The 19,568-nt window shown below is 40.7% G+C and overlaps 1 protein-coding gene across 5 annotated transcripts in view; it reads left to right on the forward strand.

The window, feature by feature from the left end:
- The window catches only part of LOC128263668 (scavenger receptor class B member 1), a 294,139-nt gene that overhangs the window by 225,820 nt on the left and 48,751 nt on the right, over window positions 1–19,568 (forward strand). Inside the window, exon 10 of one of the 5 annotated variants that reach the window (XM_052998744.1) lies at window positions 9,323–9,451. The exons of the other annotated variants lie outside the window; for them this stretch is intronic. Within the exon in view, the coding sequence (XP_052854704.1) occupies window positions 9,323–9,373 (51 nt within the window). The 3' untranslated portion in view covers window positions 9,374–9,451. Of the gene's footprint in view, window positions 1–9,322; window positions 9,452–19,568 lie in introns of those variants that run through there. 5 annotated transcript variants of the gene reach the window in all.

Below are 19,568 nucleotides of genomic sequence, written 5' to 3' on the forward strand. Positions count from 1 at the left end.
GTTCCAGGTTCCGAAGAAAAAAAGTGGCGATTAGTAATTGACTATCGTCAGATTAATAAAAAATTATTGTCCGATAAATTTCCACTCCCTAGAATTGATGATATTTTAGACCAACTAGGTCGAGCAAAATACTTTTCATGTCTTGATTTAATGTCAGGATTTCATCAAATAGAACTTGAAAAAAGCTCAAGGGACATAACTTCCTTTTCAACGAGCAATGGCTCGTATCGATTCACACGATTACCTTTTGGCTTAAAAATAGCGCCAAATTCATTTCAGAGAATGATGACTATTGCATTCTCTGGACTTGAACCTTCACAAGCATTCCTTTATATGGATGACTTAATAGTTATAGGTTGTTCCGAAAAACATATGCTTAAAAACTTAACAGACGTTTTTGAGAAATGTAGGAAATACAACCTAAAGTTACATCCACAAAAATGTTCATTCTTTATGCATGAGGTGACTTTTCTAGGTCATCAGTGCACAGATAAAGGAGTACTTCCAGATGACAAGAAATATGACGTCATACTGAATTATCCAGTCCCACACGATGCAGACAGCGCAAGACGTTTTGTAGCATTCTGCAATTACTACAGAAGATTCATAAAAAATTTCGCCGATTATTCACGGCACATAACACGATTATGTAAAAAGAATGTTCCTTTTGAATGGACATCTGAATGCCAAAACGCATTCGAATATTTAAAAAAAAAACTTATGGAACCTACTTTGCTACAATATCCAGATTTTAGTAAAGAATTTTGTATAATTACTGATGCAAGTAAGCAAGCATGTGGACCGGTTTTAACTCAAAACCATAACGGACTCCAACTCCCCATTGCATATGCATCAAGAGCTTTTACCAAGGGAGAAAGTAATAAGTGTACTACCGAGCAGGAACTAGCTGCAATACATTGGGCAATATTACATTTTCGACCATACATTTATGGCAAACATTTCATTATCAAAACCGATCACAGACCGTTAACATACTTGTTCTCAATGACTAACCCAAGTTCCAAACTGACACGTATGAGGCTAGAATTAGAAGAATACAACTTCACCGTTGAATATTTAAAGGGAAAACACAATTACGTAGCTGATGCGTTATCAAGAATAACCATCAAAGAACTACAAAATATAACCGGAAATATACATAAAGTCACTACAAGAAATCAAAGTAGACAGAAATCCTGCGCAGGAGAAAAAGAAATAGACTTGCCTAGGCAATCTATGGAAAAAGCTTCAAAGCCCAACGTATACGGAGTCATAAACAATGACGAAGTACGTAAAGTAGTGACCTTGCATGTAAAAAATATGCTATGTTTATTTAAACATGGAAAAAAAGTTACTGCAAGATATGATGTTAGCGATTTATATACCAATGGAGTCCTTGACTTAGGTCAGTTTTTCCAAAGGCTTGAGAAGCAAGCCGGTATACATCAAATCAGCCAACTCAAAGTGGCACCGTGGGAAAATATCTTTGAATACGTTTCAATAGATAATTTCAAGGAAATGGGCAATAAAACATTAAAATCATTGAGAGTAGCGCTACTCAACCCGGTGACCCTAGTAAATTCTGAAAAAGAAAAAGAAGCAATTATGTCTACATACCATGATGAACCAATTCAAGGAGGTCATACTGGCATTTCTAAAACCTTGGCCAAGGTCAAAAGACATTACTTTTGGAAAGGAATGACTCGATATATTACAGAGAACGTACGAAAATGTCTAAAATGTCAAAAAGCGAAAATAATCACGCATACGAAGACCCCATTAACAATTACGGAAACACCACAAACAGCTTTTGACAGGGTAATCGTGGACACGATCGGTCCACTACCTAAGTCTGAACAAGGGAATGAATACGCAGTTACTTTAATCTGCGATTTAACTAAATACCTTGTAGCAATACCAATTCAAAATAAAAGTGCAAAAACAATAGCAAAAGCTATATTCGAAGATTTTATTCTGAAGTACGGTCTAATGAAGACGTTCATTACGGACATGGGAACGGAATATAAAAATTCAATAATTGAAGATTTATGTAAAAATTTAAATATCAAAAACATAAATTCTACTGCACACCATCACCAGACTGTCGGAACAGCGGAGCGAAGCCACAGAACACTTAACGAGTTCATACGCACATACATCTCAGTTGATAAAACAGATTGGGATGTATGGCTACAATACTTCGTATACTGCTTTAACACAACACCCTCTATGGCACATAATTATTGTCCATATGAACTAGTTTTTGGGAAAACTCCAAACTTATCAAAACATTTCAATAGCATAGATAGAATAGAACCATTATATAATATAGAAGATTATGCTAAGGAATCTAAATTTAGATTAGAACAGGCATATAAAAGAGCCAGAATAATGATAGAAACTAATAAACAAAAAGATAGATACGACAAAAATAGTTTAGACTTTGAATTAAAAATAGGAGACCAGGTTTTATAAAAAAATGAAACTGGCCATAAGCTAGACTTTAAATATTCAGGACCATATATAGTAAAGAAGATAGAATCCAATAATAATATAACTATTTTTAATGCAAAAAATAAAACACAGACAGTTCATAAAGATAGATTAAAAATTTTTATAGAATAGATTTTGTAGGATGGCCATTCATAAGAAAAAAAAAAAAAAAGAAATAAAATAACATAAAAATTTTCTCTTCAAAAAAAAAAACAAACAAATTTTATTACTTTACTATAATAAAAATATAGGAATACAAATACACAATACATTTTATAATAAATAATAAGAAATAGTCGCATAAATTTTCAAAGTTTCAACTTCACTAAGTTTTCCAATATTTACTATATTAAACAAAAAAAAATAATAATAATAATAACAAAAAAAAAGTTTTACTAATTTGCTAATTTTTATAAACATACATATATATATATACCTAACACAATATTTAACAAAATAACTCCATAGATTATGTTATTTTTCAAAAGGAGGGAGATGTAGTATGCTCATATATAGGGTGCACACTGTACCGCTTATATCACTGTAACATTGTAGCATTTGTTTATGTCCGAATATTCCCAGCACTTCAAGTGCAAAGCAATTCGACCCACACAACAATGTTATGCACATCCTAAATGCTGAGTCGGCATGTCTGCATGCGCGGCCGACCATTCGGTTACCATGTGAGCATAACACTCTCTCTCTCATGCGCGGCCGCTGCTTGCGCCGAGTAAATACACTTACGTATACATTAACATATATATTGAGATACATAAGCGTTGGCCGCGGCGCTGCTCGTGCAGCTATATGAATTGTAAGCCAAGCCAACATTAGTCTTAAGTGAGCATTCTAAAAATGAGTCCCGATCTAAACGGACGAAATAATAAAGCCCAATATATATATTAACATTACAGTGCACTCTTTTCTTGTGTTTATAAAATCAAGTCTAACATATATACAACCAACGTTACATTACTGTACAGTAAAACCCACTAAATAGCATACAAATAATATACTTTTCCTTTCAGTTATTTTTCTATAATTTTCATAGCCTAACAGAGCTAATGCAAATAAGAAAAAGCCTGGCCGCGGGTTTAGGAATTAGGTCTTTGAATAATTGTTACCAGGGAATTTTATTTAATGCAGAGTGTGAAGTGCTTGGAGCTACAATCCTAAAAAGAACTATTCGTAGCTTAGGTTGGCCACGCTTGATACGAAGGTCAAATAATCAAAATAGCCAGTACTCTCTTTTTGTGCATTCATTCTCAGCTTTACCTTTTCTCCTTTTTTTTCTTAAGAACTTCTCACATCATTTTAAATTAGAGCTTCGTCGATGAGCTCTTGGTTATGCATGGAGTTAATTGTTTTACCGTCATAAATTTTCTTATTAACATAAGCTAGTTGCTTATGATCTTACATTTTCGATTATTCCGAATTTCTTCAGCGTTCCATTTCGATATTCAAATTTGATTTACAAACCAGACAACTGTTGTGTCAGCGGGAAATTGATAAACAATGGGAGATCGTCCGATTTTTGTGTCTTATGCAATTTACGCATTCATGAAAAAGATTTGTAAAAGACAAAATGCGGGCACGGGTTTCATAGAAAGTATATAAGCACACATTTGAAGAGCAAGAAAACCTGCCCAACCTGTAAAGCTGCTGGCTCTGGAGAACTTACTGCAAGATCGGATAGTTTTATCGCACAAAAAACAAGAAGCCAAAAACTTTTAAGTTCACAAGCAGAGGGCGAAAGTCAGGGATCAGAAATTATGGAGAAAGAAAGTCAGAGTCGAGAACGTGGGGGCGAGGACTTACAAAGTATGGTGTTAGATGCAGTAAAAGCTATGCTATGCTTACGCAATAATCAGAAAAAATGTCCAACATGAATCAATCCAATCTAGCGGCCAGAATGACTTTTACTGGCGGTATCATAAATCAGTGCAATCCGTAAAGTGGAGCGAACTGTGTGCCGCACTTCGTCTTCAATTCAGGGATACTAGGACAGATGTAGATATTCGAGTGTTGATTAGAGCTCGAAAACAAAAAGAAAAAGAGAATTTCGATTCGTTTTATGATGCCATAGTTCAGTTGACTGATAGCCTAGACTGCCCTTTAAATGAAAAAGCTTTGATAGAGTTTCTTAGGCGCAATCTGAGAGCAGAAATAAGACACGAAATCTTAAATATTCCCACGGAAATAATCTCAAAACTTCGCGAAAAATGTAGAAGACGAGAATGTTTCCTTGATGAAATATAGAGGAATCAAATATATAAAAACGATTCTCTTTTAAAAAGCCATGTCTCAGAACTGCTAGAGGACCATCATAAAGTTTGTGAATCAGAGTTAATTGAAGACGATGATGGTGCAGTTGAAGCAATATCTCTAATTTGCTGGAACTGTAGAAAGGAAGGTCACAGGTACCAGGACTGCACTGCTCGTCGAAAAGTGTTTTGCTATAGATGTGGCGCACGCAACACGTACATGCCGTCGTGCCAAAGATGTCAAAAAAAACCTTTAGCAGAACACCCAAGTCACTCGTTCTCGGTGTGTTCAGAAGACGCAGTCAACAAACACCGAAAACGAGCACTTATAAGTCCCATTAGGAACCGTCCTGAAAAGGACCCTCTTATTCCTGATGATGCTCCTTTGGATGGATGGCATCAGAGAGTTAGTAATTTTAAAATTAGTAGTAAATAATCTTCTTTTCTTAATAACTCTAAAGTTAAAAATAGTTCACGAAATAGACTAAAAAGGTTCTGGAAAGTTACTAAGGACTTAAGTGCGCTTCGCAATACTTGTGTCGACCAGCGTCCTTACACAGTGGTCAAAATCCTTGATGGAAAAATTAAAGGGCTTATGGATACCGGAGCCGCTATGAGTTGTATCGGTCAGTTCGCACAGGAAATTCTTGATAGTGAAGTCCCCATTCGCAGAGTCTTTAATAATGTTTGTACTGCAGATGGGAGCAAGCAAAATATTGTGGGTCGATTAAGCACAGATAAAGAATTTAATGGTCAGATAAAGGCGATTGATATTCACATAGTTCCTTCTCTGAAGCAGAACCTTTATCTAGGCGTTAACTTTTGGCAACTTTTCGATTTGCTACCAATAGATATTCAGATTTCTGAGCTAAGCGCTCATAATCTGACAGAGGAACAGAAGAAAACCCGTCCTGGTGCAGAAACCTGTAAAGGTTAGGCTTTGCCTAGATAGCAGGAAAGTGAATGCAGCTACCATCAAGGATGCGTATCCACTGCCACAAACTGACGGCATCCTAAGTCGTCTACCGAAAGCCGTTTTTATAAGCAGTCTGGACCTTAAGGATGCATTTTGGCAAATCCCGTTGGATCCAGCATCTAGGGATAAGACCTGGTTTACGATCCCAGGTCGGCCGCTTTACCAATTTAAGGTAATGCCGTTTGGCCTTTGTAACGCTGGCCAAACCATGTCGCGTTTAATGGACAAAGTTATCCCCGCTTCACTGCGCAATGAGGTTTTCATCTATCTTGATGATCCCTTGCTAGTGTCAGAAAGCTTTGAAGACCATATAAAAGTTCTGTAAACAGTCTCTGATCGCATCCGATCTGCCGGTTTGGCAATCAATGTCCAAAAAAGTCATTTTTGCGTACAGCAGGTTAGATATTTAGGGTATGTTATCGGGGAAGGCGAGTTACGCACAGACCCGGAAAAAGTGTCAGCGATTGAGAAGTTTCCGTTGCCCAAAACCCTGAAAAGTTTGAGAAGCTTCCTAGGTGTGGCGGGCTGGTACCGCAAATTTCGGTTGCTGCACCCTTGACAAACCTACTTAAGACAAAAAGAATATTCACGATGACAGGGGAAGGACATCAGGCAATTATAGAGTTGAAACGAATGCTTTGTCCTTAGAAGTCCATTGCGATGCTAGCAAAAGTGGCGTAGGAGGCGTTTTAGTCCAGAAAACGGAACAGGGTGACGAGTATCCGATGGCTTTTGTCTCTAAAAAACTGAACAAGGCCCAAAGAAGCTACTCAGTAAGTGAACAAGAGTGCCTGGCTGCAATTGTAAGCGTTAAGCGATTTTGTCCCTACGTAGAAGGTCAGGACTTCACGATAATTATCGACCATGCATCGCTAAAATGATTAATGGGTCAGACGGATCTCAATTGCCGTTTAGCAAGATGGGCTCTCAAATTGCAAGCGTTTAAATTTACGATCGAACATCGCCGGGGATCACTTAATGTAGTTCCAGATGCTCTCCTAGAGTCAACGAGGACGAAATGGCGAGCATTGATGCTTCACATGGCTTATTGGTGGATGTAACGTCCAAACATTTTCAAAGCCCAGAATATTTAAGCCTGGTAGATAGTGTTATGGCCAACAATTCGAAATTTCCTGACTTAAAAGTTGTTGATAAGTTGGTTAATCGACGATCAGAGCAAGCGACAGGTGACGATTTCTATATCTGGAAATTATGGGTACCAATACAGCTGGTGCCCGTTGTGTTGGAAAATGCACACGAACACCCACTTGCTGCTCATGGAGGCGTGCATAAAACTTTAGAACGTATACGGCGCTACTATTACTGGCCTGGCTTAGTAGGTGACGTAAAGTCATACATAAGCAAGTGTGAGACGTGCAAGTCCACAAAAGCCCCAACTGTCCGTTAAGGCCTCCTATAGGGAAAGCACCAGAATCTCAACGATTCTTCCAGCGTGTTTATATAGACTTTCTAGGTCCATACCATCGGTCGCGTAGTGGAAACGTCGCAATTTTTATAGTTCTGGATCACTTCTCAAAGTTTGTTTTCTTGAAAGCCGTTAAAAAGCTGGAAGCGGCCATCGTTGTGCAGTATATGAGGGAGAAGTTGTTTCATTTGTGCGGCGTGCCGGAAACAATAGTTTCAGATAAAGTTCTCAAAGTTTGTTTTCTTGAAAGCCGTTAAAAAGCTGGAAGCGGCCATCGCTGTGAAGTATATGAGGGAGGAGTTGTTTCATTTGTGCGGCGTGCCGGAAACAATAGTTTCAGATAACGGCTCACAGTTAGGGCTGAATTGTTTCAGAAGTTGTTAAGGGAACACAGGATTACTCATAAGCCCACAGCCATCCATGCGCCTCTAGCAAATGCATCAGAGCGAGTAAATCGTTCAATCATTACTGCTATTCGATCGTATGTAGTTGCTAGACAAAAAGATTGGGATGCAAATCTAAGCAGCATTTCCTGCGCCCTCAGGTCTGCCACCCATTCAGCCATAGGGACGTCGCCGTACTATATGGTGTTTGGCCAACACATGGTGAGGCACAGGAGGCACTTACTCTTTATCAAGATCGCTGCAATCATTACAAGATAGAGGGGTGTCATTCACCAGAACAGACTCGTTAGAGTTAGCTCTTAGCAAGGCAGTTAAGTTATCAGAAAAGCAAGACAGCAATAATAGAGAGCGCTACAATCTTAGATCGCGTGAGGATTCCTTCTCCAATGGTCAAGAAGTGTTTCGGAGGAATTTTAAACAAAGCTGTTTTCAAACGGGGTACAATGCCAAATTATTTCCTGCATTTGTGTAGGCACGTGTGCGTCAGAAGCTAGGAAATTCATACATTGAGGACCTTCAATGTAAACTCGTTGGACACTACCATGCAAAAGATCTGCGCCAATAGTCTTGGCGGGATCAGCCCCCAAGTCTGATTTTAGCGGGGGGGTGTTGTAGTGGAGTATAGAACCACATATCGTATGTTTAGTTGCGCCACCTAGCGGGCGGTATAGGCTGTAAATGGCAACCTTAAAAGTGGAAGATTAATCGTCAATAGGTAGGACTGCATTAGCGTTAACGTTTTTAGCGAAAACCCAGCAAACCCAGCGATAATACAACTAAAAGTAAAGAGGTTGTGGCCGATCAAGACTTGCGCAGCTCACCACTGCACCTATTTTTGCACTGCATAAGGTGCTACAGTGGCAGTGAACCAATTCTTGGCCAGATTCTGGCCAAAACGGTTAATTACCACACCCTCACGGGGGACGGCATCCTTTCGTCGCCGAGAGCCTCCGGCGATCGTATCATCAGTCATTTCTGCCCCAAAATGGCCGTCAGTTCGCCAACGCCTTCCACTAAACCCCGGTGCAACGAGGATAAGGAAACCCCATCAGGAGGAAACCCTATCATACGTCGGTCGAAGTATTAAAAATACATACCAAAAAGTGTTTATAAATTCGTCTGCGCTCTGCTAATCAACAGCTATGGCCTACACTAGATAAATCCCAGTAATTCCCATAGTGAAGTGTCTAAAACTAGGTCAGAATAGTGCCCAAAAATAGTAGTAAAGAAAACGAAAAGCAAAATGAGTATATAAAAGTAATCGCAAGCTATATGCACATATAAAAGTAAACGAAAAATACACGGGCAAAAGTAAGCGCAAAGCATGTAAAAGTAAACGCAAACCTAAATGTAAACACAAAAGTAAAAGCAATCCCAGGTGTTTACGCAAATAAAATGTACTAAATTTGAAATCGCCAAGTAAACATATACAACCTAATGAAGACATAAAAATCGCATAAGACAAGGCTAAGTTCTACTTATTAAAATCAAAAAAAATATCAATAAGTTAAAATGTTAAACGAAATGTAAATATAAAAATGAGAATTAGTTGAACATAAGGAGAGAACAAGAAGTTCGAAAGTTGTTATCGTTAGTTAAATAGAGTAAAAAGATGCGAATATAGGCAAAGAGTAGGGACATGTAAAATTCAAGAGATATGTATGCAAATTTCGGTCACGTTAAAGATGTGCAGACGTATGAGCCGATAAGGTTATAATTGCCGAACTTCTTTGGCTTGCATTTGTTTACAAATTTTCAGCAACACCACCAACACATGGAAGCGCTTTCATCAGTGGGATATCTCAGGTGATTCAAGTTTGACCATTTTATACCCTGCGGCAAATTTAAAGGTCTTGAGAGTTATCCGAAATTTTATTACGCAATTAAGTGATCGAGTGTAAATTAATACTAAATAAAATGTAAAGTAAATAACTACTGAATAAAATGTCTAAATGCTAACGACAATATTTCTTATGAAACAAACAGTGAAGAAAATAGAGTAAATCTGTAATATTAAATGTAAATATATTTTATTAGTTTTTTGTTACTGTAATTGAGATCGCACGATATATGAAGTTATGAAAATGTACAGTTTTATTAAGGATTACTCATGCTAGTTTTAAACAATACCTGTGTACAAAAATATCTAAATGTAAATGAAATTCATATCTTTCCCTCTTATATTTTGAGAATAAACAATTATTATTATGTTTGAGTAAACAATCACGTTTATTACTCCATGCTAACCCGAGAGCCGTCGTAGAATCAGTTGTTAAAAGGGGCCTGATGCAGTATTTTATTGGTAGAGCATTGGCCAAGGTAGGGTGGGCTGATAACACCCCCATTTACATCTTGGGGCGTGTAATGTGAGAAGTGCTATCTCTATCTGTCTGTCTGTCTGTTTGTTATGCTATCTCTTTTCCGGCCGATATTGGGTCGTTGCCTGTTTGCATGCGATACTTTTTAATTGTGAAAGATATTCAAGAGCACCCGTAAACTGCAGCCTCTCAAGAACACCACGACATTCGCTGATGAGCTAGAGCCGGATTTAAACGCGTGCAGGGCTAACAGTTTGCAATACCATCAGCTCAACTTTGTTCGTTACATTATTTAGTTTAATTTATTTAAATCTTTGTATTTGTTATTAGATTTTTTAGGGAAGAAATCCCTTGTTGTTTGGCATTGCTGCCAGCGTCTTTTCGCTATTTATTGGTGCGTTTTTATTTTTAAATAACTTAGTTTTCCCGTTCACTCGGCGCGGTGATCGGAAACACGTCTACCTCGGGTAGTTGAATAATGATTAATGATTAAAAAAATGTAACAAACATTTTTTTTTTAAACCACAATGTGGGATATATACGGTTTATTCGTACGATCTCAATTTTGTTGATATAAATGTTGCCTAAGATGCATTAAAAAAAACGATTGGTAATGTTTCAACTTTAATATCTTTAAAAATAAGCAAGTAATTTTTTGGGCAACAAAAGTGGTATTAGAGATTGTTTATTTTGCCACCTTAGCTGCAGTACCTACAGAATTGAAGGAGCTGGATTATAGTCGATCTAAAGTCACTTCTGATCGGTTGTGTTGTGAGGAGTCTTAAAACTCCCCACAAATTCCGATGCAGGAGAGCTGCCTAGTAACAGCGAAGGAGGCGAGAGTGCCGGAGGAGTCAAGGGCAACAAGGTCAAACGGTAAACAACGGACCTTGGACCCGAGCAAAGCGGAGACATCGTGAATTAACGGTACCACCCTGGACATTGGACCCCCACACGGCAACAAGGTCGAACGGTAAATTGGTAAACTTCGGACCCGCACAAAGAGGACGCACCCAATCACGCGAGCTGGAGAAGGGAAATAACGGGACCGTCACAGGCTATAAAAAGGCGGCGCAAGCGCAGCGCACGAGGAAGTAGTAGTGCGGAATCAGAGCGAGAGCGTGTACGCGAGACCAGTAGAAAGTTAATCAAGTGCCGAGTACCAGGATCAAGATCGCAAAGTCGAGACGCCGAACGACTGTTAGTCTTCAAGGCTGAGACTACAACGCTGAGATCCAACAGGTGCCAGGTCGTGGTTAAATCGAGCTCAGGGAGTCCTTGCGTGGAGTCTGCGATAAAGGTGGCTGGGCGAAGAGGTCGAACATAGTTCTAGCTGCTAGGCGATACACCTCGCCGACACAATTCGGACCAAACGTAAGGAGCCAGCGATAAAAGTTGCTGGGCGAAAAGCAGAACCGAGTTCTTCCTACTAGGCGAAACACCTTGCCGGTCCCGACAGTGAGGTTCGCATAATATCCAGAGTCTCGAAAGAGCCGACGAGGAGCGACGCCGCGAAGGACAGCGACGAGGAGCGACGACGCAGAGGACGACGACGAGAAGCCGCGAGGCTTGTATAAGGAGACGAAAAAAAGCCGTTACGATCCCAACAGAACTCTTGCGTTATTCGTTGGTCAAAGGCAATCACCCAATATAAATTTGGTGGAACGAACCCATAACCTCTCTGAGCTAGCCGCCCGTTAACGTAGCGAGCGAGAATACATAAAAAATCAGGTCGTTACATCTGGCGCCCATGAGTGATTGCCCTGACCAAGATAACAAAAGATCAAAGATGGGAAAGTCCTGGATTTATAATCTCAGGAAGGAGGACTTCTACGAGGTGAGCAATTTTCTGGGAATAGAACTCGAGGGCTCGGTAGAGGCGATGAGGAAGACCCTGGAAGGTTGTGCGCTCACCTATACGGTATCGACTACAACAACAATAACTTCACCATCGACCAACGTGTGGCCGAATTTGGCATCGCGAGCAATGCTAGCTTCTGCTGCAGAGCTCTCACAATCCACGCTTGTACAGACTGGGATCGATCGGTATGTACAAATAAAAAGAAAACTTAGTCCGCAAAAAGCTAGAGAAACAAATTTGCCTAAACTTACGAAAACTTCAAACAACACCACCACGGCAACTTTTGCAAACAAATTTGCCAGACTTGGCGAGCTCGAAAAAGATAACGGTCAACCACCCCAAGCCAATAAAATTGTAAAGCCACAACCTATCTAGATTAGAGATCAAAATTGTTCAGATCTCCAAGCTCCTGATCACCAATGAAGCCAACTACCGCTCTGTAACAAACTTCCTGGACAGTGAGCGAACTCAAAAGTAGCAAAGGACTTCAAGTTGTAATAAAGGGTATCAACTGATATAGCTGAAGAACTTAAAGAAAATGGTTTTGACGTTAAAAACGTAATGAACATAACCAACAGGCCAAAAATTCCTCAGCCAATCTTAAAGATTGAACTCAAACCAGACGCGACTACTCTGAAGAAAAACGCAGTGCACCCCATATACAAAGTGCAATACCTACTCCATCGAAGAATAACCGTAGAGGAGCCGCATAAACGAAACGGCCCGGTGCAGTGTACAAACTGCCAGGAGTTTGGGCACACAAAAAGTTATTGCACTTTGCGACCAGTCTGCTTTGCCTGTGGCGACCTGTATAGAAGCTTGCACGGGTAACAAAGAAGACCCAGCACTGAGAAAATGAAGCAACTGTGGTGGAAACCACACTGCTAATTACAGGGGATGCCCCGTCTATAAAGAGATCAAGAGTCGACTCAACCAGAGGCGCCAACAATCAACCTCTGCCCAACAGGTTGCTCAGCCAAATCTTTACAATCCTTCGCAAACCACTCCTGGAGTTACGTTTGCGGCTGCACTTCGATACCCTGGATTATCGCCTAAAAGAACCGCTCAGCCCGAAGCGTTACAGCCTATACCAAAACCGAAATATACTCCGCTTCAACTCAACCTTATAACCAACAAAACCAGACTTACACTCCACAAATACAAAACAGCATAGAAGCTACTTTAGCTACACTCACGAACATCATGCTTTTAATGCAAGGTACCCTCCAGAAACTAGTGGGAAACCAGAACAACCTTATGGAACTTCTAATCAAACAAAAGTCAACTTAAATGGATCCCTTAGGAATATGCTTTTGGAACGCTAACGGTGCTTCGCAGCACAGACTTGGACTTCTACAGTTCTTAAACACCCAGGACATCGATATCATGCTCCTCTCAGAAACGCACCTAACCAATAAAAACCATTTCTATCTCACTGGCTACATCTTCTATGCGAGCAACCACCCAGACGGCAAAGCTCACGGAGGGACCGGAATCCTTATCAAACAGCGCATTAGGCATCACCCTCTGGAGGCGTTTGCCTTCAACCACATACAGGCCACAGAGTGCCGTCCAAACTGATACATGTTGAAACCCTGGCGGAACTGTCATCTGACCACTCGCCTGTTTTACTCTGTTTATCTGAACATCCACAGTTTGTAGAACGACCACAATTTCTGACAACCAATACAACAAACTGGCTAAAGTATACAAAATATATAAGCTCACACTTTGAAATTGAACCTAAAATCTCCTGTAAAGCTGATATTGAAGACTCACTCAAACATATAACGGATGTAATGTCCTCTGCTGCCAAGCACTCTACACCCGAACTTTCAGCCTCATCCCCACCAAAAACTACGCGTACAACTACACAGATCCAGTCGCTCCTTCAAGAAAAGCGGCGACTTCGCCGAGACTGGCAGGCACACCGCTATATAGCGCAACTTTCGCCCACCAGCAACAAATTTTCACTCTGGAGAGCGCACGCAAACATTCAACCCCCAATAGAACCCGACTTTCCAATTCGATCACCAACAGGTGAGTGTGCCCGTAGTGACGAGGAAAAGGCCAACATATTCGCCTCTTACTTAAAAAATGTCTTCCAACCTCATCCGCCGACAAACCAATTCACTTTACCAAACATCTCACCAGCGGAGCCTTCCTGCTCAATAATTCTTAAAACAAGCACAATCATAAAAACCATTGCAGAACAGATGAATCCACAAAAAAAGCCCCAGGCCATGATTTAATTTCGCCTAATTGCCTCTATGCGCAGTCAAAAGCATAACCACCATATTCAACTCAATTCTTAAATGGGGCTATTTTCCCACACAATGGTAAAAGTCTGTTATTACAATGATACTAAAACCAGGCAAAGACAAATCCCAACCTTCGTCCTACATGCCCACTAGCCTCCTTCCGTGCCTATCAAAGCTATTAGAAAAACTGCTTCAGTGCCACCTCAGAACACACCTCCAAAATGACAGAGCGATCCCCCTACATCAGTTCGGCTTCAGGGAAAAGCACGAAACTATCGAACAGGTAAATCGCATAACAGCTGAAATACGCCCAGCGTTTGAATGCAGGGAATACTGCAGTGCCTTATTCCTAGACGTATCTCAAGCCTTCGACCGCGTTTGGATTGACGGTCTGGTTCATTAAATCAAGACTGTCCTACCACAAAACACCCACAAATTACTTGAATCTTACCTTAAAGACAGAGTATTTACTTTCAGATGCAAACACTTCTTCTCCGCCAACCACAAAATCGAAGCTGGTGTACCCCAAGGAAATGTGCTCGGACCAATCTTGTATGCCCTATACACGGCTGACATTCCCACAAGCAGTCAGACAACTCTATCCACCTTTGCTGATGACACAGCTATAACCAGTCGTTCTAAATATCCAAAAACAGCAGCAGCGTATTTAAAAAACCAACCTGGATGTACGGGTCTGAAATCATCCAACGAACACAGTCGAAGATACTGCGAACAATAACTGGGGCCCCCTGGTATATTCGCCACGCAAATATCCACAGGGTCCTGGATATAAAACCCGTTATAGAAGAAGTTGATAGTAAAGTTTCGAAGTACGAAGCTAGACTATCAATACATCCAAACCAACTAGCAAGGCAGCTCAGGCGGCTCAGTAACCACTCTCGGTTACAGCGCAACGACCGCCCACTCCTGCTCAACTTAGGGCCATTTACCAATTAACAATTATAATACAGTATAGGTTAAGATTTGAATACTTGTTGTAAGTCTCATCTAGAGAAGATTTAATAAACAAAAAAAACGTATAAAAAAAATATATATATATATTTCGTCGCTGGAAATTTTCTCCCGTTCTTGAGTTGCCCCAGACGTTTTTGCAAATTTAATTGCTTAATTTGCTGCTGCCGCCAAATGGAAGTAAAAAAGGAAGCAATTATCAAGTCGGCCAACCAGGTATAGAGTGCTAAAAGTTGGAAGATCATCTGTGGCGTTTTGTCAATTGTGTTTTGGCCCATCTTTCAACTTTTTGCATTCGTGTAAAAATCGGTAGATAGTGAGCATTCTAACCAAGAAATAAAAATTTGCATGTACTAACAACCAAAATTCTGCAATAAACATAATATATTTCGAATTATATGTGAATCGCTTTGGCCCATAAACAAGCAAATAAAATACTCGTCGTCGACCCAATTAGTGCGAACTTAATTCCCCCAACTTTCGTCGTAGTGAGCAACAATTTGGGGTATAAATAAAACAGCTGGAAAAAAGTGCAAATTGTGAAAAGTGTAGCTCTCAGAAAATTAGCGGCAATAATTTTCGCCGCAGCTTGTCTAAACATTTTCAGAATTTTCCCGCGCTTTTCAGAATTTTCCCGCGCTTTTCAGTGCTTGCGTGCGGCATATACTGTCGCAGGGTTATATAAAAAATATAAAAACTCTATTTAGATATTTTTCGCTGTAATTCTCTCGGCACTTAGCTCCCTTACACTGTGTGCGATCGGTATATAACTCGTTGATTTTTTATTAGATTATTTAACAAAGAAATAACTTAATAAAAATAAATATTTAACACCTCTTCGATACCAACAAAATAAATACAAATAAACGCAATGGCAACTAAGGATATGGAAGAGCTTAAACACCAACGAGATGTTTGCATGAAAAGTATTAACCGAACTTATCGCCATTTAAAAGAAGATAAAATATGTGTGAATCCGGTTGAGCTTGAGTGTCGTTTAGAGATTCTAAATACGCACAATGAAAATGCTTCACTTTTGCAAAACCAAATAGAAGTGAAAGATACAAAAGATGTATACCGCGAAGAGTTGGAAGAGAGGGCCGTAATGACAAAGTCATTGCTGATTTCGATTTTAAATAAGTGCAAATAAAATAATATCGAGAAATCCGCTCCGCCAGCAAATCGCTCACCTCAATGCCGTCTACCGAGCGTTGCTCTCCCAACATTTAGCGGAAAATACTCCGAATTTAAAAATTGTATAAGCCTTTTCGAAACTTTCGTTGACAAAGATGACACTTTACACGATATTGAAAAATTCAATCATTTAATTTCGTGTTTAGCTGGAGACGCTTTAGGAACAGTTAGGGCTGGTCAAGTCACTGCGGAAAATTATCCCAAAGCCCTTGCTTTGACAACATATCGACACTTTTTAATTTGCAAAAAATTTCCCTGCCTTCAGCTACAGCCTTGAGAACCCTCATCGACACGGTCACAGCCTAGGATGACTCCTTGCGGTCTATTGGGGATTAGAGACGCATTATTAATGCTATTCTAATACACCTGGTAATAAGCAAGGTCGATGCAGGAACTAAAAGAAAATGGGAAGAACAGTTAGATTATTCTTCGCTTCCACTTTGGAGCGAATATGAGGCGGCCCTCAACAGGCGATACCAACACATGGTAGCGGAAGAGGCTTCCAAGCCCAAAACTGTTCAGCAGACCCAATGTAACCCTAAAAAAAATGGAAATAGGAGTTTTTCGTTTGTCGCTGCCAGGAACGCCTCTGTTCAATGCGTGTATTGCAACTCAGCTGAACATCAGATTGGAAACTGCGCTTCCTTCGCAGCCCTAACAGTTCAGCAAAGATTCGATTTCGCTAAAAGAGCACCCATCTGCATTAACTGCTTAAGAAAGGGTCACACGGTCAAAAAATGCAAATCGAGCAGATGTAGAGTGTGCAATTCCTCACATCACACTTTGCTACACATATTTTCCCCAAACACAAATCTCGCGTTGCCACCCCATGCTCAGCCCACGCTCATGCTGGAGTCTCCATCCACGTCGCATGTTTTGCATGCGAATGCATAGGATCGAGTCATTCTTGCAACTGCTGTTGTGAGCGTCCAAGCCAAAAGCGGCGAGTCTGTATTAGCTCGAGCGTTGCTCGACTCTGGTTCACAAATAAATTTTGTGACCGACGAGCTCGCTCAGAGGCTCAAAATTAAAAGAGAGGACGTGTGCATGAGCTTGCGAGGCATTGGTGGAACTAATGCCCAAGCCACAACAAAATACACACGATTGTGAAGTCGCGAGTAGGGAACAGCCAGTTGTCGTGCGATTTTTTGATTATGTAAATATTTCTGGTTACCATCCGGATCAAGCGGTTGGCAGATCCATTCTTCTTCAAGCCCCAAAAAATAGATATGCTTATCGGCGCTGATACATTCTTTGAACTTTTATTTATTGGCCAGATAAAGCAGGGGCCTGAATTCCCCATCTTACAAAAGACAGTACTCGGCTGGATAGTGTCAGGGAGATGCGCCTCTGAAAATAATGTAAACGCTGAAAAAATGGTACATCTCAGCTGCCAGGAGGAAGCGTTGGAATCAATTGACACAACCCTGTAGAAATTTTGGTCTGTGGAGGACTTGCCGCCCAAGGCTAAAGTAAATACTCCTGAGCAACAACTCTGTCAACAACACTTTGAAAAAAATACTCAAAGATTGTCGTCGGATAGATTTTTGGTTCGTTTGCCGTTTAAATCTGACCCAAATACTCTTGGTTCGTCATACGAATTTGCGAAACGTTTTTTTGTCGCTAGAAAGGAAATTGTCAAAGGACCCTTCGCTGAAGAAGATGTATCTTGAATTCATGGAGGAATATGTTTCAATGGGCCACATGTCCTCTACCAATGACAAAATTCCGAACACTCCGCACTATTTCATTCCGCACCAATGCGTTCTACGGCCACAAACTACTTCAACTAAGTTGAGAGTAGTTTTCGATGCATATTGCCGTTCTTCCACGCAGTTTAGATTGCATAAATTTGCCCTTGCGGCCGACGTTAAAAAGATGTATCGCCAAGTGATGGTGGACGAAGCTGACCGAAACTTCCAGCCAAGGCCTGCAACGCCTTCGAGGCGAAGATTCTCAGGTCTTGCAAGAGGCAGGCTTTGAATTGGAAAATTGGTTTTCAAACTGCCCAGAGTTATCCGCATCTGATAGCGCTGTAATGCCACTTATGGCAGACTCAGACCTAACTAAGTCCCTTGGCGTGGTTTGGTTACCGGTCAAAGATTACTTTCAATTTCGGTTGGATGACTGTTTCCTGGATCTTCGCGCGAAAAAGCGAAATATTTTGTCCGTGACTGCTCGACTTTTCGACCCACTTGGCCTCTTGTGTCCTTTGGTCAGGAACTGTGGCTTCGAAAATTAGATTGGGACGAGTCGCTACCGATGCAGTTGCTTATCTCGTGGGAGAAGTTTAAAGCCTAAAATTAAGGTATCGCGATTCGTCAACAAAGATCCACAAGTCCCGATTCAAATACATGGTTTCGCTGACGCTTCCATGCGAGCGTATGGAGCGTGCATCTACGTTCGGACTCAAACTGCTGAAGGTTTGAAAGTGTCTTTATTGACCGCCAAATCGAAAGTAGCTCCCCTCAAGACGAAAACTTTGCCTCGCCTTGAGCTGTGTGCAGCTCACCTTTTAGCAGATCTCTATAATCGTGTCAGACCATTGCTAAATTGTCCCATTGAGAATGTTTTTCTGTGGACAGACTCCGAGATCAGTTTACACTGGATCAAAACCCATCCCTCGTCGTTGTCGGTTTTTGTTTCGAACCGGGTCGAAGAAATTCAGGAGTGGTCGGAGAAAGCAATTTGGAGACACGTTCCCACGAAAGTCAACCCAGCAGACATAGTGTCCCGAGGATGTGACGTAGAGGAGCTTACAACGTCCATTTGGTTCGGTGGGCCTTCGTTCTTGCTAGACTCAGAAAATAATTGGCCTGTAAATAATCATTTCGAACTGCCGGCTGATGTAATGTCGATGGTGCTTCAGAAAATAGAGTCCTTTTCGTCGTACCTGAAGCTTCTAAGAGTGTTCTTGTGGGTTTTTCGTTTTATTCAAAGGTTCAGAAAGGTGTCGAAGCCCTTTGAAAAAAGTATTTCGCCAAGAGAACTGGATTTCGCTTTTAAGAAAATTGTCGAAGCTATCCAATTTCACGAATTCAGGGACGACATAAGTAAAATTCTGAAAAATAAACCGGTAGTTAAAGCCTTTTCTTCAGGAAAATTAATTAGATTGAAGTTCCTCGACATTGCTACGAGTTGGGGTTCGGTTATTGAATGCTCCTATCCCGTACGAAGCCAAATTCCCGTTGTTGCTGTCTAAAAGCTCACGAACTGTGAGCCTATGTGTCATACCTGCAAGTTACGAACTGTCACGCTGGCCCACGAGCTCTCGTAAGTCGTCTGCACGAGAAAATCTGGCTAGTTAATGCTCAAGAAGTCTGCCGACGAACAGTTCGGTCGTGCATGCACTGCTTTCGCTGTAAGCCGCAACTCTTGACGCAAATTATGGGGAACTTG

Source organism: Drosophila gunungcola, unplaced genomic scaffold (genome assembly GCF_025200985.1).
Source record: "Drosophila gunungcola strain Sukarami unplaced genomic scaffold, Dgunungcola_SK_2 000010F, whole genome shotgun sequence".
Lineage (NCBI taxonomy): Eukaryota > Metazoa > Arthropoda > Insecta > Diptera > Drosophilidae > Drosophila > Drosophila gunungcola.